Consider the following 23,677-nt stretch of genomic DNA (forward strand, 5'->3'; position numbering starts at 1 on the left):
AGAGAAAGTCCTGGGAAGCAGATGTGGCTCAAGCAATTGAACTCCCACCTACAACATGGGAGGTCCCGGGTTCAGTTCCCAGTGCCTCCTAAAGAAGATGAGCACGACAGTGAGCTGACATGATGGGATGGCATCGTGAACTGACTCAACAAGAGACACAAGGAGGATAACATAATGAGAGACACATGTGACAAAGCAGGGAGCATAGGTGGCTCAAGTGATTAGGCATCTCCCTTCTACACAGGAGGTCCTGGGTTTGGTTCCCAGTGCCTCCTAAAAGAGAAGATGAGCACACAATGAACAGATACAGCAAATGCAAACAACGAGGGGATGGGGAGAAATAAGTAAATAAAATAAGTCTTTTAAAAAATTAAAAAAAGAGGAAGTCCTAAATAGCAGGACAAACATCCTGTCTCAGCAAGAACACTAATTAAAATTGCCAAGTCCCAGGGGAATTCTAAGTCTCTGGTGAGTTTCCAGGATGTGACTGTAAATGGTTCCATAGCCCCTTTGCCAGTCAGGTGAAAACCATAGACCCCTTCTCAGAATGTAGTGGCAGATAGTTTTATGACACTCAACCAGCATCACGTCAGGTCTAACATCTACTGTAATTTCAAAATATGGATGAGTATAAGTGATTTTTTGAGATATGCAACAACTGTCATGATATATATTGTAATTTATTGCATATATTCATAAGTGAAGGAAATGCTAGATTTCTGTTAAAGGTCAGAGAAAATAAAGATAATAAGTTGATTTTTTTTCAATTCAAGCTCACGGACCCCCTGAAATCTTTCCATGGACCCTGGTTAAGAACCCCTGATCTAAGCAGTAACAACACCCAATTTCCCTGTATACCAGGTCTTCCTCAGGAGTTGGGGGAAGAGGCTTTTTTGTCTTTCGGTGAGAACTCCCAGGTTTTAAGCCTGAAAAATAAGAAGTTAGTGGTGACACAGAATGCACTTTAGGAAAGGGCTCAGGAACGGGTTTGCTAGGGACTTTGCTCTCATACTCTCATAACTTTAGGCAAGTAAGAAAAAGTTTGGGAGGACATGGGCCCAGGCTAGGACACACAGCTTGAGAACAGTACCAGCTGAATATCAGTCCCCAGTAGTCCCCTCTCCCAAGCCCCTTTTTTAGGTGCCCAAAATATACAACCTTATGCAGTGTCCCGGGGTTTAACAGACCTTGAGAGAGTGATGCAAATAGAGATAAAGGATGAAGAAATTAAACCAATCGGATCTCTTACTTCCATTCCTGTTCTCCAAAATTTGGCAGCCCATAGCATTTTTGGCTGTCTGTGAGCAGCAGAGATACTGCCCATCGATCCAGAAGCAAGGGTGGTATTTCTGTACCAAATCACTGTTGTACCGGATTACTATAGCAGGAGAGAGGAGAGAGAGAACACATGTGACATGAGGGAGAATGCACCATTTGCTTCTTTTCCTCTTTGAGCTTAGTTCCACCCTGAAGGAAAGCTGATGACAATGGGACTGGTTGGCTCATATGACTGCTTTGCCTGTCTGTGTGCCCTGGCCCTGAAGAGCCCCTGTGCAGTCCTCTTCAGTGGTCTGTCGTAATGAATATCTCCTGACCAACATGATAAGAATATCTGATGTCTCTAGAGCCCAAGAACAAAAAATATGTTATCTATGTTTCCTAGTAGCCATTATAATCTTCCTGTAAGGCAGATGTTGGTTAAGATGTTCAGTTTCCAGATAAGGGAAACACTGTGCCCAAGCCAAACTCACACTACAATTTCTTTGTTTTCATTTTATTGTCGTAAAATAGACATAAAATTTGCCATTTTAACCATCTTTAAGTGTAAAAAAATTCAGTTACATTAGTTTCATTCACAATGTTGTGCTACCATCACCACCATCCATTACCAAAACTTTTTCATCACCTTAAAGCAGAAACTCTGTAGCCATTAAGCAAGAACTCCCCATTCCCTCCATCCCCCACCCCTGGTAACTTGTAATTTACTTTCTGTCTCTTAGGTAATTGATTATTCTTGGTATATCATATAAGTCAAATCATACAATATTTGTCCTTTTGTGTCTGGCTTATTTCACTCAACATGATGTGTTTAAGATTCATCCATGTTGTTACATGCATCATAACTTCATTCCTTATGGTTGATTAATATCTCGTTGTATGACACCCCAGCTTTTAATATACTTAGGTCCCTGAGTGATCTTTTAGGGATACTTACTTTAGTGAGAACTTCTGGATTAGGCTTTCTGTGTTAAATACAATAATGAACAGAGCTGGGTTCAGGTGCAAAATTATTAGTGCAAATGAAGATGATACTGCCTCTAGAATAAGCAGGGTTCCAATCATTTTAAAAAAATAAAAACATACATGTTTCAATTAATCAATCTTTCTATAGCCACAGAGGTGGATCGCAGGCACTGCAGGAGATACACATAGCAGGTCAATTTCCCTCTCGGGGTTGTGAGGCTCAAAATATCTCCAAAATACTTTGCAAAGAATAGAGACATTTACAGATAGGAGGAATTAATATTATTGTTTTTAACACTGTGACATTTTAAGAACTGTGACATCAAGTCAATTAGAAAAACCATGCAGGGGTCACATGTTTCAGATAACTGAGAGAAGCAAACGTAAAACAATTGTAAGCATCGGGGCAAAGACCCAAGCTATTCTAAGAAAATGAACACTTTAGGAATACATGTTTTAGCATTTACTACAAATAAGAATCCCTGCATACCTGAAAAAAAAACAAAGAAAACAAAAGCTTTCCTCTGTAGAGACCAACTTGAATCCTTAAGAGCTTGCTGGTCATTCATCATTCACTTACAGCTTTAAAGGGAGGCCTAGAAGTGTCTGGTGGCTGGGTGCATTTTACAGGGAAATAAACAAAAGTTATTTTGTTTAGTCATATTTTGTTTATTATATATTTATATATATTATATATAAAATATATATATATAAAGTGCTACCTTGATGCTTTCCTAAACATGGATATGAAAACTTTTAACCATTCTCCCCTGCTTGCCCTCTTTTTTTTCTGCACTCATCCTTTCCATTGTATCAAGGGCAGGGTGGTGGGAGCTGTTCAGATGCAGTGCAGGCAATAAGGGGATATAAAGAATTAAAAAAGCAATAATGTAACTGACTAAAAGTCCACTGCCTTTTGTTATTACCAAGCACTGGCAATTCTGGACAATGTCAGTGATAAAATACTCTTCCCTGCCACGGCTGATTGTTCCCACCAGCCCCACCTTCCACTCCCTCCTCTCATGCCACAAACCTTCACCCAGGGATCTAAAGACCCTCAGGTCTTTTATACCTTTTGCAGGGCTGGGCACCAGTAGACACACTAAGAATACTTAATTGACGACTAGCTGGTCTGATAATGCTAATACACTAATGAGGGAAAATAAGGTTTCCTTCCTCTCTGCCCCTAGCACACAAAAGAACCCACTCTACATTCCCAAATAATGCCTGCCTCTTAAGAATTCCCCTGAAGATGACACCCCTTCTTTCATTGGCTAATCCAAAGCTGGTATTTCCAGCCACTTAGGAGAGGTTTGCAAAAGCAAGGCAGCCTAGTGGGAGGGCTAATGATGACTGTTTACTTCACCAGTGCAAGGGCCAGCACTGTCTGAGAAGCACTAATGGTTTGTGTACATTCTCCAAGCACTTGATGGGCTGGTCTCTTATTCCATATTTATCAGGATAATGTCTATAATTCTCTTTCCGGCATAAATTATTCTTTTCTCTTCACATGGGTTGGCAGAGTTTCCCCAATGCCACTTTCATTCAGTTTGGTGAGGTCAGGCTACTTGTTTGTTTTTGAAGTGGCTGTTAGGATAGGCTCTTTTGAGCTTGACCAAACAAATATTCAAGACTGGGTGTAAACAAATATCTGTGGTGCTGAAACACAGAAGGACCCATTGCCATGCTGAAGGAAATGGAAGGAGACAGTCCATGGCTAAGTCTTCAGGGACACCACCCTTGCATGGCAAGAGCCATTTTAAAAAAGATAGCAGCCAGATATGAGGTACCTGAGGCCCTGCTTTTTAGGTTGAGGTATAGCTTATACATAATAGACTTCACAGGTCAATGGTTTAACCACCATTCAGATCCAGCACTTCAAAAAGCTCTCTTGTGCCCTCTTCACAGTAAATTCCTCAGGAGAGATAACCAGTACTGTGATGAAGTCCCCTTTTCATGTTCGTGATTTTCAGTGGGTGCACTTCATCCAAGAAGGGGATGACCTGCCACTAAAGTGGGATTTTATGGCTCCTTGGGCATCCCACTAATTAGCAATGGCAGCACTGGGGCTGACTTGGGATTGTTAGTTACCTTCTCCTAAATCTCCCAGCAACCATGGTATTTGTCAGTAGGTGCCTACTTTGGGGTTTATCTTGGGGGCCCAGGCAAGTTCAACAATACATGCGCCTAGGTCTGGAACAACCAGAAAAAAAATGTCTTCAGAAAAACATAAGGGAAGAGAAGACAAAACCACATCTAGTCACATTACTTGCTCACACTAATGACCCAACTCAAGTGGTGGTGTTTTTGTTTATTTTGTTTGATTTAATTTTTAGCCTGGCAGCATCTTACTTACATAGATATCTTTAAAAGCAATGCATAATTAAAATAGTAAGGTTAACATCTGAGTAACTAAACCAAGTTTATAATCTGGATATTCTTATCTTTGGTCATTATCCATACCTTAAATATAGTGAGCACTCAATAAATATTTGTTGGATTATACTATGACTGGTTTTAAAATTAGTATGTGAAGTATAAAGGAGCTAAGTTGAACATGCCACACTTTTTTTCTCCCTTGTTTCTTCCACAGTTAGTATACCTTGCTTTGCCCCTATTTCTGAACTAAATCCTAGTCATCCATCAACATGGAACTCACATTGGTGGTGGTAGTTTACTCCCACAGAAAAATCAACCAACACAACTATCTATTGATCCCTTTCTCTGTGCAAGGCACTGTATGAAGCACTGTGGAGAGAACCAAAGAAGTGTAAGTACATATGCCCTCTGGAGCTCCCATCTCAGTCTCTTGAGACTATTTCTCTGGCTTGGAAATTGGTTAAACGCATGGAATCTGTAGCCTGTGTTCAAAGTCTGACCCTACCACTTAGTGAGTGCCCTTAGGCAGGGTACTTAACCTCTCTGTACCTCAGTTTTCTCATCTGTAAAATAGGATAATGAAAGCAATTGACTCATATTGTTAATATGAAGAGTAAAGGTTATATACGTGAAGAATTTAGAGAAGAGCCTGGATCATAGTAAGCACTATTGAAGTGTTTGCTAGTTTCATAATCCCCAGGGCCAACAAAGGCCCATTATCTCAATGCCAAGAACTATGTGGCACAGGATATCACCCATTTGTATTGTTCAACTTGACTTTACCCTAGAATATTTTGCAAGTAACTTCAGGTGGAATTTCTGGGCTTGGAAACCAAGAAGCATAAGACTATGTAATGAGCTTGGGCTTTGGAGTCATAAACCCAGGGACTGGTAAGAAACCAGGCTCCACCACTTATTGGCCATGTACACTTGAGCAAGTTACTTAACCTTTTTGAGACTCAGTTCCCTCATCTGTAAATAGAGATATAGTAATACATACTTCATTAGATTATTGTGAGCATTAAATGAGCTAGTACATTTGAACCGCTTGGTACAGAGCATGGCATATTGTACATGCTCGTTAAGTGTTAGTTGTTATTATTGTTGGTTTTAGCCTCAGTTACTGTGAGAATTAAATGAGATAAATATAAAGTATCTAGCTTAGTGTCTGACTCACAGTAAGAATTCAATAAATGACTCTTCTTTTCTGCTCTCCTCTTTCAGTTTGAAAGACTTGGTGATTTATTATTTAGACCAATCAGACTTGCATTCAAGGAAATGAACAAAGCTGGTACAGCCAGCCACTGAGTATCAGAATCTAAGTGTTTATTAAAACAAAGGGCTGTTATGCAATAACCCAACCATACCGTTATCAGTCTGCCATCCTTCCTGTTTCTCTAGGCAGGCTTTCCTGATGTCAACTCAACCAGTTAATCTCTCAGTCACTTGACATGTGGCTATATATACACACAAATATGTGTGCATGCATCCTGTGCTTCAAGCACTTATAGTCAAGTTTATCTGAACACACAATGTGAAATGTTGAAACTGTTCAAGTTTATGTCCTCAAAAAGCAAGGGGCACAAAATAGTTCCTTGGAAAATATTTATCCACAATGAAGAGATGTACAGTGCTTTCTTCTACAACTTTACAGTTCTCCATGTGCTTTCACGTATATTGATTACTTTAATCCTTATGACAATCATGGAGGTAGGTAAGTCCAGGAGTCATTATTATTTCCTTGTTTCCAAAGACGAAACAGCCTCAAAGAAGCTTGTTGACTCATTTGCCAGTGGTTACACAGTTTGTAAGTGATACTCGAGGGCTTGAAACCAGGTTCTCTGACTGACTTCAAGCACTCTGATACATCCTCTAATATTTTGGAACTAGATATTTCATACTTAGGATTCCAAATATTGTTAACCCATTGAACTTCACACCACCCTTGTAATTGGTGTAAAAAAATGGAACCTTTTTATATTTGGGGAAATGGAGGTAACCACAATTATAAAATTGTATTTCAGAGACAGTGGTGAAACTGGTTTGAAAGTTAGTCCACTACCTGCTCTTTTATTCTTATGATGGAATCTAACTCCAATTATATTACTAGCATTGAGGACAAATGTTCCCTCCGTCCCTCCCTCCCTCCCCTCCCCTTCCCTCCTTTTTCTCTCTTCTTCCCTCCTCCCTTTCTTCTTTCTCTTCCTTCCCTACTTCCATTCTTCCTTCCTTTCTCCTCCCTCCTTTCCTCCCTTCCTTTCTCTTTTCTTTCCTTCTTTCTTTCTCTCTCTTTTTTTCCTTTCTTTCTCACCCCTTCCTTCTTTGCTTCTTTTCTTCTCCCCCAGTCCTTCCTTCTCTCTTTCTTTCTTTGGAAAACAGTTAATTTCAAAAAAATCTTACTGTTTTTGAGCTGGTGAATCCAACGCTTCCTCAGTTCTTCAGTTGGGGAAAAGACATAGAGAGGCCCTTCATCATATACGACCTAGGGCAATGGATGCAAACACTTTAGTACTTAGAATTCAGGGAAAAGAAAAAGACCCTTGAAGGAACTTATCTTAAATGACACCTTTGTACATTTACTATGGAAAACAAAAGAAAGGCAGGCCCTTCAGTCAGCAGTGGTTCTGGGGTCATGTGAAATATCTGAAGAATTTCTAAATCAATCATATCCAGAGATTAAGACTTAGATGCTCATGGCCTTTTGAATACTCCAAGATCCTCTTGACTAGTGTTACAATTTATATGTAGACCTAGTTCATAATGTTTCTCTCAGACCTTGGAGAAGACACAACTTTTATTTTTCCAACAAAGGATATTTTATGCTCTTATTATTAAACTTTGAGTTTGTATAGAAGAAAATTGAAGTCATGATCTGTAAGACTTCAGTTTTGATTACAAGTGGATTATTCTCTTGGATAATAGCAGTTTTTAATTTGTGGCTACTTTTCCTCCACTGCCTAGTGGCCTTCTCTCACCAATATTAGCTAAAATAGCCCAAACTTAAAAACCTACTTCAGAAAGAATCAAGTATATATTAAGCACTATCATCAAATCAATCAATCAGTATTTTTGGAACACCTGCCATGTACAAAGCATCATGTTAAGTGTTGTGGAGATATTGTAAGATGTAAGATGTTGTTCCAAACCCCATAGAGTTAATAGTCATTGCATAGTGGATTCCAAAGTCAAATACAAGTTAATTTTGAATTATCTGATATTTAGCATTATCTACTAGCCCAGACAAAAAGCATCATCTTGTTGAAAGACAATAATAGTAAAAACTACATGTAAAACACACCTCCTTCACAGGTTTTTAAAATTTTTGTACAGACAGGAACATGAACAGATCCTTCTACATTTTTTTTGCTTGTTAGTCTTGCTGTGCTCATAGATCCATGACAGAAAATGACAGAAAAGCCCCCTCCCCTGAGACTTTCCACTTCCTTTTCTGGCTTTCACTGTTGCAGAGGCTGCTATATTCATGACATGTGGCCTATAGAGTTCTCAGGACATATGTGGGACAAACTGAATCAAATTTGAAGCTTTTTTTCTCCTTTATGGCTTACACCGTATCTCCCAAACAGAGGCCTATGTGGCTTTTCACCTAACCCAGACTAGGACAGAATTTAGGTTTATGTGTAATTCTAATAAACCTTCCACATACTGAACTTCCGAATACTACTCCTTCCCTCCCATTTTCTGTTTTCTCAACTCACATGACCACCATTAGACAGATAGGCAGAACAAGAAGGAAGTGAAATGCTCACTCAACAAACAGCATCTTTCTCAATGCAGTTACCATAGAAAAGATGCACCATTATAGAATTGATGGATGCACTTATGGATTCTCTTAGAGTGGTAGAGATGGAAAGAGACTATGTTGGATCCAGAAAATAGAGAGGCAAACATTCTTACTGCATGCCAAACTCATTTCTTAGTCTAACTTCCTTGTCTACCTCAATTTCTGCTCCCTGGAACTAAGTATCCTTCCCTCTACCCTGTACCCGATGTCTAGCAATTGCTTGTAGAACTGTTGAGAGAAAATTACTCACCTGGAAGGGGTAAGGGAATCTTTCAATGATTGAAATCTGCTCCATTTCGCTGGATTCATCACCCCTTCTCTGTAATGTAAGAAAAAGAAAGCATGGTTATTGGTTAATGAATTGCTCTTTTCTGGATTTCCTTTGGTACTGGAAGTCCTCTGCAACTGTTCCCAAAGGCTTTCCTGCATTGATAATACCAGTTCTTGCTGATCACTACCTATAGTCCAGTAGGGACACATATCTATAGGAACCAGCACATACTCACTCAAGAAAATGTTGGGTATTTCAAATAATTGGAGAAAGGGAGATTACTCAATAAATGGTACTGGGACAAACAGTTACCCACTAATATTGGGAGATGAAGGAGAGGTAGGTAGCCATTTCATACCATATACCAAAGTAAATCCTAGATAAATCCAAGAGCTTAATATAAAAAATGAAACTATGAGAGACTGAGGAAAACACAAATGACTATTTATATAATCTTGTGGGAGGTAAAGCCTTTCTAATAGAATACCAAAGGTTGGAACTATTAAGAAAAAGATAAACTAATTTGATGACATAGACTTGAAAACCCAGTATAACAAAAAACACTAGAAACAAAATCAAAGATAAATGAAAAAGTGGAAAAATATTTTCAACATATATTGTAGTTAAAGGATTAATAGTCTTAATATTTAGGATCTCTTAAAATTATTAGGAATAAGGTAAACATCTTTTTGCTTTTTAGGAGGTACCGGGAATTGAACTCAGGACCTTGTACATGGGAAGCAGGCATTCAACCACTGAGCTACATCTACTCCTCAATGAGAGTTGTTTTTTTCGTTTGTTTGTTTTTCAGAGGTACTGGGGAACTTGTACATGGGAAGCAGGCTCTCAACCACTTGAGCTACATCCACTCCCCAAGCAAACATCTTAATAGAAAAATGGGTAAAAAATTAACAGGCAATTCACAAAGGAAAATATGTAAATGAGCAGTAGACATATAAACAATTGTTCAACCTTACACATAGATTTAAAAATTGCAATATAGATCAGCAATTAAATATCACTTTTCTTGCCTGTCAAGTTGACTAATACTTAAACTCAATTATAATACCAAGTATTGGAAAGGATGTAGAAAAACAGATACTCTCACACACAGCTAGTAGGAGTGTATGAAATTAAAATTCCACTTCTAGAAAATGAAATAGAATAAAGACATAAAAATAAAGTATGCCAATTTCACAAAAAGATTAATAAAATTTCACTTCTAGGAATTTATTAGAAGGACAAGAAAAACATGCAAAAATGTATGCATGGATGTTCCTCCCAAAATGGTTTATAATATCAAATTATTAAAAACAACATAAATGTGTAGTGACAGATTAGTTAGACAAATTACAATTTATCTATAATAAGGAATACTTGCAGTCATTAAAACAATGTTAATAAAGAGAATTTATTGTCATGGGAAAAAGTTTACCATATATTGCTAAATTGAAAAAGGTTACAAAGCGATTCTATATTTTAAATACATACAATATATATTAGAATGAATGTATGTGTGAATTGAGTTTGTGTGTATACGGTTGTCAGAGGAAAACATCTGTAAGTCTATACAGATATAGCTGTTTTAGTTGGGTGATGAGATTATGAATGATTTTATTTTTATGCTTTTTTATATTTTTCAGATTTTCTATATAAAAACATATTACTCTTGTAATCAGGAAAAAAAATGTGATGTTTTTAAAAATCAACTTATAAGTCACTGGATGTTGTGTTCCAGAAAGGCTATGGGAAATGAGAGGATAATAAACAGTGAGATATCAAAGAATCTCCTGTGACTCAGAGCCTTAGGATTCCTGTATCAAGACCAGCTCAAACCTCTAATTTTGATTCTGGTAACTGAGGGAGTAAAAGCTGTCATTTCTGGCCTTTTTGAAAACTTTATATAACATCATTTTGAAATTGGTATTACAGGTTTTCTAGGTTAAGTGAGATGTTTTATATCTAGGGAAAAGATGCCGAAACTCTGTATAATCAATATGTGTTAGAATGAAGAACTTTGCAAGGGAGCTTTACTGTGTTCCACATTGAACAGTATCACCAGCTCATTTACAGAGAATTTAAATGTTCCATATTTCTTAAAATCTCCCTCTCTCTTTCTGTCAGACAATGGTCTCTTCTTACCGGAATCTGTCTTTCCGGGGGCGGATTTTTTTCGGGAACCACTGTTTCGACGCAGGTGATCTTCTCAACATCTATTGACCCCTTTTTACTACCTCTTCTCTGAGAAAGAGAATGCGGAAGAAAATGGAGAAAGAGAGATTAAGGACGATTAAGCAACTGGACGATTAGATTTTGTTATCTAATCATTCAGTATAGTGAGGTGACACCCACACTCTTATTATCAGGATCTGTCATTTTGAAACTATTAATCTATACTTTTTTGACTACCAGATGGAGGGCAAATACTATAGAGAAGTGGATGACTACTCGTGCCTTATCATGAGAAATAAGGAAGCAATTTCCAACTTTTGGATTTCGTTCTCAACAATCATTTGAGCACTCACTAATTGCAAGATTCCATGTTAAGACCCTTCCCGCACCCCACCCTTGGCTTCCTGCGAATTTTTACCCCAGCATGGCTGTAGCTAGTTCTAGGTTAGAAAATATTTTGCTGTGTTTGAATGTACTTAGGTCCATTCTATCTCCCTCCTACTACCTCTTCCCCAAAGAAGATCTAAGATCAAGCCCTTGAAACTCAGGTTTCACAGCAGAGAAGCTTAAAACTTACCCCTCGTTCAAAGTCATACTCATAGTAGGAAAGTTTGTGCACCGTCAAGAGAAAGAGGCGTTTCTTGAAGTTTAAAGGTGATGTTTTCTTTTTCTGCTGAGATCGCTTGAGAAAGATGCTCTCCAGGATCACTGCAGCCATAGCTTCTTTCGGGACCTCACTTGTGTGCTGTTGATAATGATAGTTCCTGAGGATCCAGCACATGAATCCTCATTCCTACTGGTTCCACCTCAGTTTAGCCACCTGGTTGCAAATGCAACAGAACCATGCAAAGCTAACCAAAAGTCTTCTCCATACCTTGGCATCCTTCTTGTCAGTTTTCAAGTATAATGGATGTACATTGAATTGGGGAGTTTGGTCCTACATTGTGACTCCACGTAAGACAATGGAATGCTCTGGATGCCAAGTGACATGTACCTTTATTCTTGGCATTGTCTAGAGACAACTTTACACTAACCTCTTATGGCACTTGGAAGTAGAATCTGTGAACAGCAAAAGTCTGTGCAGCTGTTGACCCTGAAATCCCCAGAAGGGATAATGCAGGTGCCAGAACTTCATTGAGGCAGATATTGGACTTTCAGTTCCCAGTGAACTTATTTTTTCAAATACTGTCCCATTAGGGGTCTTTAACCAAAGGTCTAATAAGGAAAAGGAGGCTGCACCTGCAGTTATGGACATACACTAACTGCCACCCAACTGATTTTGCCCATCACCCACTGAGCTACAAAGGATGGAAGCATTGCTCTAAAGTTGAAAAAAAACTTTTGGTGGGGAGATGGTTGCTTCTGTTTTTGATCTTTGGCTTTTTTTTTTCTTTTTCCTTTGATTAGTTCTTTTAGACAGCATCATGCAAACGTGATGCAATTGTCTTACTATTGAGGATGCTAGCTTTGATAATTTTTGAATAAAAAGTAACTTGTTTAGTTAGCCTTCTCAAAACTTACAATACTCCAGAAAAGTTCAGATTAGGTAACTAAAATATAGAAAGGCAAAGTAAGTTGCAATAAGTCACCATTAGTTTTTTATATACAGAAAACACTTTGTGTCACTTGTTCACTTAAAGTTTATGCATAATCCTATATTATACATTCATTAGAAAGACAAAGTGAAAGCATAAATATTGTCACAAAAACAGAGCACCGATAAGTTAAAAAATCACCAGCCCCTTCCCCCACCCGAGTTTTGTTAGAGGTGGAGTTTTTTTTTCCCTGTGAGGGGTGGGATTTATTAATTTTTTTAAAAAACTAAACTCCTTGTGCTTTTGGTGACAACATGGAAGCAAAATAAAATCAGTTTTTCTGTACTGTCAGGCACAGATTATATCTCACACTAGGCAAATGAAGGAGTGGATATTTTCAAAGTTCAAAGCTATCTGAACCATTATTTTGCACTTTTCTGAGGTTTAGAAGGTTCTATTATCATATTGAAGAGACAAAAAAAGATTAAAGGAACACCAGGGATGTTTAGAATAATTGCTTTGCCACTTCTTCTCTAAATTCTGGTGGTGGATTAGTGCAACATTTTCAAATGATCTTTTGAGAAAAATTGGGCAAAGAAGTAAAACTTTCATAATACCCTGCCCAACACCTCTCTTCCCTGACTCCCCGGTTTAAATGATCTTTGATTGGAGTGGCACTGTGATATAGTTTCCAATCAATCAGAGTCCTTTCTAACATCCCGATTCAGCTGAAACCTCAAAGTAGTTCCTTTTAACATTAGAACTATTCATTTACTTAGAAGTAGTGGCAAAACAAGTGATAATACTCTATTCTCAGGAACTGCCAACTCATTGAGATCCCTGTAGTAATATCACATTTGCTTCTATGACAAATTGCGACTAAGTACCTCTTCACAATCAAAAACTCAAACTACAGATTACAAAATAAAGCCCTAAAGGAATTGAGTAGTGTGATCAAGAAATAGAATCAGAAGCATTCCATGAAACCATGTCCAGTTTTGCTTCTTTTAGCAAAGCACACAGCATTTTACCTTTTTGTTGCATGCCTTTAGTGGATATACTTGCTGCTCAGAACCAGCATCTGCTTAGTCTTGGCCTCTGCTCTTATTTCCTATACGACATGTCCTGCTGGTATCTGACTCTGGTTTTTTTCTTTTTAAAAACAAATCCCATTTGTATAAAAGGAAACCTTCTTTTCTTTCAACTATCTGTGTTGGGGTAGGGTTTAGTGTTAGTTCAAATTATAAGGAAGTAAGCAAGCATCTTATTAGCTATCGCCCCACCTAGCAATGGATGAAATGGCTTCCATCTCTATATCTTTGAGCTGACTGACTACTGGGAGTTCCATGGCTGATAATCCCTTCTTTGACTTTTCCCTTATTCCTTGTGATCCAGTCCAGACACACATAGCCTGAAAATTGTGATAGTTTCTCCTTAGTTACCACTGGTTCATCTTCCAATAATGTGAAAGGAGAGACACCTGTCTCTATGTCTTCCCCATGGTTGGTGTGTAATGGGCAGTTCTGAGTTAGAGGCAGGTGCATTTTCTTTGGGTGCTTATTAGGGAAGGCCTCATTTTTTTTCTAACAATTTCAGCAGCCTACAGAGTCAATTCGACCACAATAGTGCATAGCCAGGGCTGGCCTTGCACCTCACTTAAGGGTTGGCACAGAAGTGACATGAATGTTATACACACACACACACAGACTGTTGTTCATATAGAGGAGGAAAAATAATAGACACGGACCTCTTCATTTAAAATACAGAGTTCCAGCATTAAAATATTCTTTATTGAACTATGAATGTAAGGATTTGCACATGGCCACATTTTGCAACCTCCCAGCTCCCCATGGAGTAGCAAAATTCAGAAATAGGCTGCTTATTATAAAGCCATCACATAAACTGCAGTATGCCAAATAAGTAATATAAGTAGCACTTCCAGAATGAGTAAACTACACTATCTTTTGCTTCTACATTTTCTCATGTTAAGATAAAATACCATTACAAGCAAGAGAATCCCATCCATTTGCCCAATGGGATCTAAGCCCCCTCTCAATTAGAAGTGAAGTGAGCATCGCCATCCCAGAATCCTCACGATTGGGGAATGAACTATGGACTAAAGTAGACTTACTGGTATTCTACTATAGACTTGTGATTCTAGCAGTGGAAGAAATTATATCATTGATGTTGAGGCAGTGGCCACTGGAGGTTCTGAGGGCAGGGAGAGGGAAAAACAGGTGTATACGGGGGTATTTTCAGGACTTGGGAATTGTCCTGAATGACACTACAATGGCAAATAATACAGGCCATTATATATCTTGCCATAACCTACAGAATTGGGTGGGAGAGAGTGTAAACTACAACATAAGCTGTTATCCATGCTTAGTGGCAATGCTTCAAAATGTCTTCATCAATTGCAATGAATGTACCACACTAATGAGGGATGATGTTAATGTGGGAAAGTGTGGGGGATGTGGGGAGCAGGGCATCTGGGAACCCCCTATATTTTTTATGTAACATTCATGTAATCTAAGTACCTTTGAAAAAATTAAAATTAAAAAAAAAGATAAAACACTATTAAGGACACCACCAAAGCAAAATTCACAAAAGTACACAGCCTGCCTATGATTGGAAAGAAACCATGAGATGCTGGTTAGAAGTAACCAACCAGTTGTACTTCAAATAACTACCTAACTAGAATATCCAAGCAGAGTGTTTTCTTTTTATTTCTCCTTTAAAGTACTACCAAACTGACTGGCACCGTTCTGGCTATTCCCTTTCTCTTCTCAGGGGAACAGAAAGGAACTATTGCGCTGTTTCTTTCAGTGCAGTCTACCTGTTAGGCCTTTTACATGCATTATCTCATTTATTCTTTATAACAAACAGATGAGGAAACTGAGAGGTTAAGTAACTTGCCCACCATCATCCATATGTGATTCTATAGCCCTTGCTCTTTCTGTGGTACACCCAGAGAAGCCACTGATAAGGGATGATGTGTGATGCCATATAGCTCAGTGCCCTGTCATTCCCAATGGCTATCATCAAAGAGCAGTTGGCATAGGCCTCTTTGCATCTTCTAGGAACATTCAGCAAGAGAGGAAATGGTGATAAAAAGGAGGGGGGATAAAAAGAGGAGTCAGGGTCCTGGAGCACGTTCCTTGCCATTTTCCTCTAGGCTAGTAAGGATATTCTGTTTCTGTGAACTGCCAACCATACTTTTTGCCATACGAGTACTTTTCTCTTAATTGCATCAGGTTCTCTTACATTTTCCTGCTTGAAATCCTCCATAGGAATATCCTGTATAACCGGCACATTCCTAGAGTCACTTGTTATTTCTTTACCAGGATGCTATATTGCTGATGGAATGAAAGCACAGGGTTTGGGTGGGACACTCATTCTTCTCTGTGCATAGGTTTGTTGATACTTACTATGACTATAACACTTTCAATGTATTTTCTTTTATATTATGAAATATTTCAAATAGAAAGTACAGAGAATAGCATTTCACTCACTTACCACTGAGTTCTACAGAATCCTAATATTGTGCCAGAATTGTTGCATGCTCTTAGAAATAAAATATTATTGATAGAATCAAAGCTCTTGTGTATTCCTCCACAATCTTAGTTCTCTCCCTTCTTAGAGGTTACCAATATCTTGAATTTGGTGCTTATCATTCCTAGGCATATCTTTATATTATTACTATATAAGTATCCACAGAAGATACATAGTATTTGTTTTGCATGTTTTAAAATTCTGTGCAAGTGGTATTCATTCTTCAGAATCTTGATTTTTTTTTCTTCAATGTAATTTTTTAAAGATTTACTTATCTTGGTGGCTCAGGTTTATATATTTCAATCCATTTTTACACGTATAAAGTATTCTATACATTGAACTTATCATACTTTATCCATTCTCCTGTTGATGGACATCATCAACTTTCTGGTACATGTGATCTTAGTTTTCTACTTTGAGAAAAAATTCTCAGTTACTTAGACAAAGTGGTAAACCCAGGTCCACATTATCTGTTGGACTATGTACTTTGTGCTATCCTATGTTCCCTTTTCAGTTCTGTCTTTCTGAAAACTGACAGAATTATCAACTGTCTAATTAGAGGTAGAATATAACTGATGGGCTAAATTTGGCCTTGCCAAAAATCTCTTCTCAGTTCCAAGAAGCATCCCTCAAGTTCCGACTGAGATTTTGATTGAGCATTCCATGGCCTTGGAGCCAGAAGAGAAGTCTTCTTTAAAAAATCATAGTCATAGTAACAAAGCAACCTAAATACTCTTGTTAAGTTCCCAAGAAGCTCTGTTCAGGCCCCAATAAAACCGAATTATTTGATAACAAGTTTTGGAGTCAGCTTTATAGGGCAGTCAAATTTATGGTGGATACCTCCATTTTTCTGGCTGAACGCAACCAGATACATTCTTATCTGCTGTAGTCATTTTCAACAAGTCCCAAGGCTCTAGCTCTTCCCCAGAATTTCGTGTTTTTGTTTTTTTTTTACATTTTGATTCTATGGTTTGGAAACTTCTGGGTCTTGGTGATTCATCATCTCTTCTACCTTGTACTACAGACAATAGACTGGGAATATGATGATGAGAGGAGAGCCAGGTAGCCAATCTATAAGTTTACACTGAGTAGCATAGTGAGGATAATAATTTCAGTATTGACCCTCTGCCTTAAGGGTAACTGCTAGGGTGCCCATCTTCCATTCCAGATTGGTTTACCATCTGGCCATCTTTTTCAGCTTACTTTTGTTTTCCCTGGTTTAAATATTTTATTTATTTTTCCCCTGAACATCAAAATAATACACATTCATTATACAAAAATTTCCATTACAAGGACATTATAAGAAAAAAATCAATTATAAGCTCATTATCAAGAGGCATTAATATTTTGGCATATTTCCTTACATTTTCTCTGTGCATTTTTCTTACCATATTTGAAATCATATTGCCTGTACTATTTGTAGCCTGCTTATTATTTTTTTAGGAGGTACAGGGGAATGAATCCAGGACCTCATACATGGGAACCAGGTGCTCAACCACTCGAGCTACATCTACTCCCTGCTTATTTTTCTTAACATATCCACCCATCCATCCATATGTCCAAAATAACAAAAAAAAATCTAAGGTTCTTGTTTCACATTATGTCTAATTATTTTCCTGTTACACCCAGAATCCTTCCATAAGCATCATTTACCAGGTTAAAAAGTAGGTTCATTTTGCATTTTGATACATATTGCTAAAAATAGTCATCAGAAACACCAATTTCCACTCCAAATAGCAGTTTTTTGAAAGTCCCCTTTCCCAATACCTTTATCTCCTTTCTGTCCCAAGTTGAACTATTTTTTTACTGTTTTTACTCACACTTCAATCCACAGAAGACTGTTTTTTTTTTTCTTTCACCTAGCAAGTGATCTTGGCCTCCAACATATTCAAGCCTCCAACTTGTCTAAACTTGAACTTCTCCTGACTCTTAGAACTCCTTTCTTCTAGGAGTGAACTAATAGCTTACTGTCTATTTTCATTTCAGGGAGGTAGGGTAGTGAAATGAGCTTCCTGAGATTCAAATAACCAACGTTAGCACAAAGGACATCCGGTGATAGCTGTCAGAGAGTAGGCAAAAAAAAATCTGGGATTAAGGCTTCCAGGTTTCCAAAGCTCTCTGAACACTCTCAGTCACTGCACTTGAATCTCCATAGAAACTGAAAGTCACATGTGGCCCAATTGTTTCATGGTCCTCAAAGTAGATTTCCCTCCCTCTCCTCTGATGGCTTCATTTGCATAGCCAAGCAGCTCTGGAGTGAAATGGGTCAAGGTTTCTTCTCTAGTTCGTTGAGCACTGTTTTGCTGAACCTGCTAGCTCTCCCTTATTCCCAGAAACTACCAAAAAGATCGCAGATTCACTGGGGGGCAAGCAGTGGTATCCTAGGACTCTTTGAAGAACATTCAGATTTTGGTTTTCATAAGCCATATCTCCCCTGATGCCTATGTCACTTTCTGGTATGGGTCTAGTCCACTGAAAGGAAACTCTCTATAGGAAATTTGCTCGAATAAATCATAGAATAAATCATAGCGATGATTATTTAAACTTGTACCAATACCCTACAAGTGGGTGGATAGTTCTCATCATAAAAATTTACAAAGGATTCTAAACAAGAACATCAATAGCCATAAGCTACTGGAATTTAAAATAAACAAGTAGTTTAAATAGTCTGGATATCAAAGGAGTCAGAATAAAGCCCATAGGGATACTGTTTCTGGTTGAATGCTTTAGGTTTTCATGAGAATTTGCATTTTGTGGCTTATTTGGAGGGTAACATAGTTTTAAGAAATAACTGAGGCCCCAGAGAAGCAGCAGCACCCTTGCTTCAGGGACTTAGCATGCAAAATGAGGCAAGGAGCAGAACTAATACATAACTAACAGCACAGAGGCTTACCCCTGAGCTCTGTAGACCCCCAACCACAGGATCCTGCTGCTGTCTTGCCTCTGGAAATGCACTGTATGGGACAGACACTTTCAACTTTGAGAGTCGAGTTGTTAGGATATCAGACCAGGACTCCATTTGGTGATCCATCAACTCATTCAAGGATACCTTGATCAGGGTCAGCAATCCTTTTTATTCTAAATGCCACAACATTTGCTCTACGAAGGACCCTCTGGGGACAATGGCAAGTCTCAAGCAGAATAAAAATAATAGCAAACATTGTTAAGTAGCACTTAACTATATGCCAGGTACTGTTTTAACTGTTTATATTAATACATTTAATCCTCACAACACCATGAGGAAGATACAGGCAAGTTAGGAGAAAAGGGAAAAGAGAAGAGTGGGGGAAGAACTAAGGGGCAGGAAAAAGTCAATGCAATTCAAAGAATAATTATTAAATGCTGACTCTGTGCCAGAGGATATGGTAACGAACAAAATAAAGGAAGGTATAAAGAAGGGAGACAGGTAGAGAAAAGAGGAGGTCGGAAGTGGAGGAGCAGAAATACTAAAAGACAAGAGAAAAGGAAACCATGCACATGGTAAGCAATGGTAAGAGAAAACTTTGCCACGACCTCAGGAGTTGGCCACACAGTGTGTGGGCTGAAGCAGAGGCTGCTTTCTTCTGTCCCTGTCTCCTACCCACTATTACCAAGAGGTTGGCTCTCCCTCCCCACAGTCCTTCCAACAAGCCAGGTCTGATCCCAGCAAAGTTTGGCCTGTTGCAGCCCCAGGTAGTTAGCCTACATCCTAGTGTAGCCAGTGCCTTTCCTTAGCTCACCAAGGTCAGCTGCCTGTTGGGGCATGTGGGATTTTACTATTTTCTCAGAGAATCTGCCTCTTAGAATTTCTTCTTCCAAGGATTTCATGGACACAACTAGAAATTTTGGGTCTTCAAGAAATATATGACCAAAAGGCTTATTTTTATCTCACTGCCACCTGCACTGGTACTTTTCTGCCAAGTTTTGCAGAGATGTCCCTTTACAACATTTGCTACCTGGTCATCTCTTACCACTTTCCCCCTCCATGTTCCCCCCAAAGCCCTCCTCAGAAAAGACCCTTATAGCCCCTTCTGATAGCCAGAAGGGACTGCCATGGCCTTGTGCTGACGACACTGCTACCCTCCGTCAGCCTCCTCCGCCAGCAGGCTTTATGGCACAAGCCATGCTTTCTCTCTGGTCTTCAGGGACCCCAAGAAAGGTATGTGCTGCTGCTGCCCAGCCCCTGCCATGCCCCAGACCAACCTCAGTCCTGACTTAATGCAGGTAGCCTCCCAGGTGCATTGAGATGCCAGGGCTTTGAAGGTGGGACTCGATCTCAGAAGACACTGGCCCTGGAGACATATTCTTACAGTCCAGAGAGGAAGGACAGTCTGAGCAAACCCCACCCTTTCACAGCCACTCAGTTCCCTTTTTTTGTTTCCTGACTTAAACCAATGTCTTTTTTTTTTCTTCTTCTCAGCAGCATGGTATCTGGTTCCCTGCTGCTGTCCCTGTCCACCCCCACCCCCACCCCAGCTGTCTCCGCCCTTCATTTGCTTGGGACCTCCGACACTACTAGCAGGAGCCCAGCTCTGAAATGACCTTCCTCAGCATTACTGGGCCACTGAGACTCTAGACAGGGCTGGGTTGAGCAGACAGGTCAGGAGACTGACACGGCGCAAGGTAAAGGGACAGCATTACTAAAGGACTGTGGGGATGGTCTACACAGAGAGTACAGACATACAGGAAGGAGGAGAAATATAGAGACTAGCTGAGGCAGAAGAAAAGGGACTGCCAAGGTAGAGTATCTTTAGAGTCTCATGTCCTCTGAGGCAGAGGGGACTCAGGGTCAACCACTTAGACTTGATAGTGAAGGAAGCAGAGTTCTCACACAGGGACCCCAAAGTACAGAGCCTGACAGAGGTAGAGGCAAGACTTCCCCTGCTGAGTCATTTTCTAAGAAAGCATTTTTTCTACAGATAAAAAACGTCAGAATGTAAGCCCAAATGAAGACTTGTGCCCTTCCCCATTTTCTGTGGATGTTGATTTTCTCCACTTAAAATTCTGCCTCAGAGACTAAGTCTTAAAATTTACTTTCCTCTTTAATCCTGCTAAGTGATAAATCAGACTAGCTTCTTTATTTGAAGCCTTGATGTTTTCTCAACTGCCTCCTAGCCAATTTCATATGCAAGGATTCTCCCTGGAAATTCAGCGGGCATTGGCTGCAGACAGAGATGGAGGCAGAGCCCCTGGTGACTCATCTGCTTGTCCATCTGGACACATCAGATACTCCCAAATTTACTTCCCCTGAGGCACTGCACCTTAATGCAGAAAGAGATCACAGGTCCCTTTATAAGTCTGTTGGAATTTTTAAGGCAACAGGGCTTTTTTTTTTTTAACATTTGCAGGATGTTAAAGTGGTTAAACCTCATATTTGCACAAGTTAGAGATGTGCAGCAAGCATTGTATGGTCTCCCTACTTTTTGACAAATTGATAGTGAAAGCTAGTCACCCCTGTAAAGATGCTCCAGGCAACTGAGAGTTGGCTACAAAAATTTACCTTCAAAAGAAAAAAAGAAACAAAACAAAACAAAAAAAAGAAAAAAAAATTCACTTTCCCTACCCTTTTCTTCAGTCAGATTCTGCTTGTCGTTACATGCCCTGTGCCTTCTCAAGATCCATCTTGGGGTGGGGACTGGGGGTTGGTAAGCTTAAAACAGGATATCGAGACAAGGGAGAGGAGGACAGGGAAAAGGGGAAAGTAAACCCCAGGCTGTTTCTCACCCTGTGCTCCACAAACATTCCCCAAGAACACTTACCTATATTGACAGAAGGACTGTACCCAAATAAAACAAATGAATGGTCTGGTGTTAACTAAAAAGGTCCAGTGTAATATAGGGTTCTGTTCTTGGCACTCTCGTGATCAACATTTTAAATTATGACCTTTGAGGAACATATAAGAAATAGTTTATTTTGTGTGATCTATGTATCTTTAAGAGAAAAAAAAAGAAATAGGTTAGCTGATTTGCAAATGGTGCAAAGCTGTGTGGGCTAAATTGGATACCAGTCAGGGTAATTAGGTTAAAAAAAATATCTTGACCACCTGAAGTGATAAGCCAACTTCAACAAAGTGTATTTCACCAGGGCTAAGGGTCATGTCCCATATCTGGGTCCCAACATTGAACTTCAAAAGACTCCAGGTCAAAGTGGAGTAGCAGTGGCACCTGTGAGAATGGTTGAGGAATTTTGCTGATAGTAATCAGGCGAAATGTCATATCAGTAATGTGGCTGCCAGTAAAGCCAAGGTGATATTAGGTTTCACATGTAGAAGTAAAATATCTCGACAGAGGAAAGTGCATGTAGAATGTACTCTGCAAGGTCAGGACATACCTAGTCGGAGTGCACCATCTTAGAGGAAATTAATAAGCAGAGACATATCCAAAATCAAATCTAAAACCATGTCACGTGAGGAGAAATAAAAAGAATGAAGGTTCATTAGATCAAGAGGGACTACCTTCTTTGTCCTCTTCTTTCCATGTTACTAATCTCAAAAATCTTTAGATGGGGAAGCAGACGTGGCTCAAGCAGTTGGGTATCCATCTACCAAATAGAAGGTCCCAGGTTCGGTTCCCCATACCTACTAAAGAAGATGAGCAAGAGAGCAAGCGGCTGCGATGGGCTGGCGTGGTGAGCTGACTCAACAAGGTGACACAAAGTTGAGACACACCAAGGAAACAGTGAGAGATACAACAAGCAGGGGGCAGAGGTGGCTCAAACGATTGGGTCCCTCCCTCCCACATGGGAGGTCTCAGGTTTGGTTTCTGGGGCCTCCTAAAAAAAAAGATGAGCATACATGAATAGACAGTGAGTGCAAACAATGGGGGTGGGGGGTGGGGGGTGGATAAATAAATAAAATTTTAAAATCTATTAAAAAAAAACACCTTTAGATAGGAGTGGAAATGGCTCAAGCAGCTGAATACCTGCTTCCCACATGGGAGGTCCCAGGTTCGGTCCTTGGTGCCTCCTAAAAACAAACACACACACAAAAAACAGACAACAAGCAAACAAATGAAAAAGACCAACTCTGGGGAGACGATGTGGCTCAGTGGTTGAGTGCTGTCTCCCCATATACAAGGTCCCAGATTCAATAATCTCCAGCCCCAGTACCTCAAAAAACAAAAAAAAACCAAACAAAGTCCCAAAGGCCACTGAGATTGCTTAAGAGCCTGGAGAGAAGAAGAAAATGCTGTGGGACCATAGGCTGGCTGTTTGGCAAAGAAATTTTTAGGTAATGTAGCAGGTGTGGTAAAAATTATATGATCTCGTTTCGAGAGATCAAACAACAAAAAAGAATGTGATCAGAGAGTCAGCTTAGATCCCACGAATGTTCCTGGAGGGTTTTGAAAGCAGGAGACCATAGGCTTTCATAATTTCTTAGTCCCTAATTCCTTTGCACCCCTTCCTACGTCTTAGCTTATACCAGTTCAAGTCTCTCTCCTCACCATCACCTATCCTGTGGATGCCCCTTTTCTCTGTATGATGTCATGGTTAAGTGAAAGGCTGTGCTGTTAGATTACCTGGCTTCGAATTCCAGCTCCATAAAATAACTAGCTGTGTGACTTTTGGTAGGTGAACTCAATGTCTCTGGTGCCTCTGTGTCCTTACCTGTAAAATTTGAATAATGGTATACACCTCCTGGAATTGTCAGGATTAAAAGGGTTAGTATGTAAAGTGGTTAGGAGAATATCTGGTATATAAATAAGTGCTCACTAGTTGTTAGCTATTATAACTATTAGGCAACAA

The 23,677-nt window shown here is 39.3% G+C and overlaps 1 protein-coding gene across 2 annotated transcripts in view; it reads right to left on the bottom strand.

The window, feature by feature from the left end:
• BTK (Bruton tyrosine kinase) overlaps window positions 1-23,677 on the bottom strand; it is a 37,976-nt gene that overhangs the window by 13,350 nt on the left and 949 nt on the right. The window contains exons 1-7 of one of the 2 annotated variants that reach the window (XM_058291325.2): window positions 20,138-20,267; window positions 11,446-11,613; window positions 10,839-10,937; window positions 8,676-8,744; window positions 7,024-7,105; window positions 1,250-1,378; window positions 859-926 (exon numbers count right to left, since the gene is read on the bottom strand). In XM_058291325.2, coding sequence (XP_058147308.1) covers window positions 859-926; window positions 1,250-1,378; window positions 7,024-7,105; window positions 8,676-8,744; window positions 10,839-10,937; window positions 11,446-11,586 — 588 coding nt within the window. In that variant the 5' untranslated portion in view covers window positions 11,587-11,613; window positions 20,138-20,267. Of the gene's footprint in view, window positions 1-858; window positions 927-1,249; window positions 1,379-7,023; window positions 7,106-8,675; window positions 8,745-10,838; window positions 10,938-11,445; window positions 11,614-20,137; window positions 20,268-23,677 lie in introns of those variants that run through there. The other variant, XM_058291326.2, reaches the window with a different exon arrangement.

The sequence above is a fragment of the Dasypus novemcinctus genome, chromosome X, assembly GCF_030445035.2.
Source record: "Dasypus novemcinctus isolate mDasNov1 chromosome X, mDasNov1.1.hap2, whole genome shotgun sequence".
NCBI classification, from domain to species: Eukaryota; Metazoa; Chordata; class Mammalia; order Cingulata; family Dasypodidae; genus Dasypus; species Dasypus novemcinctus.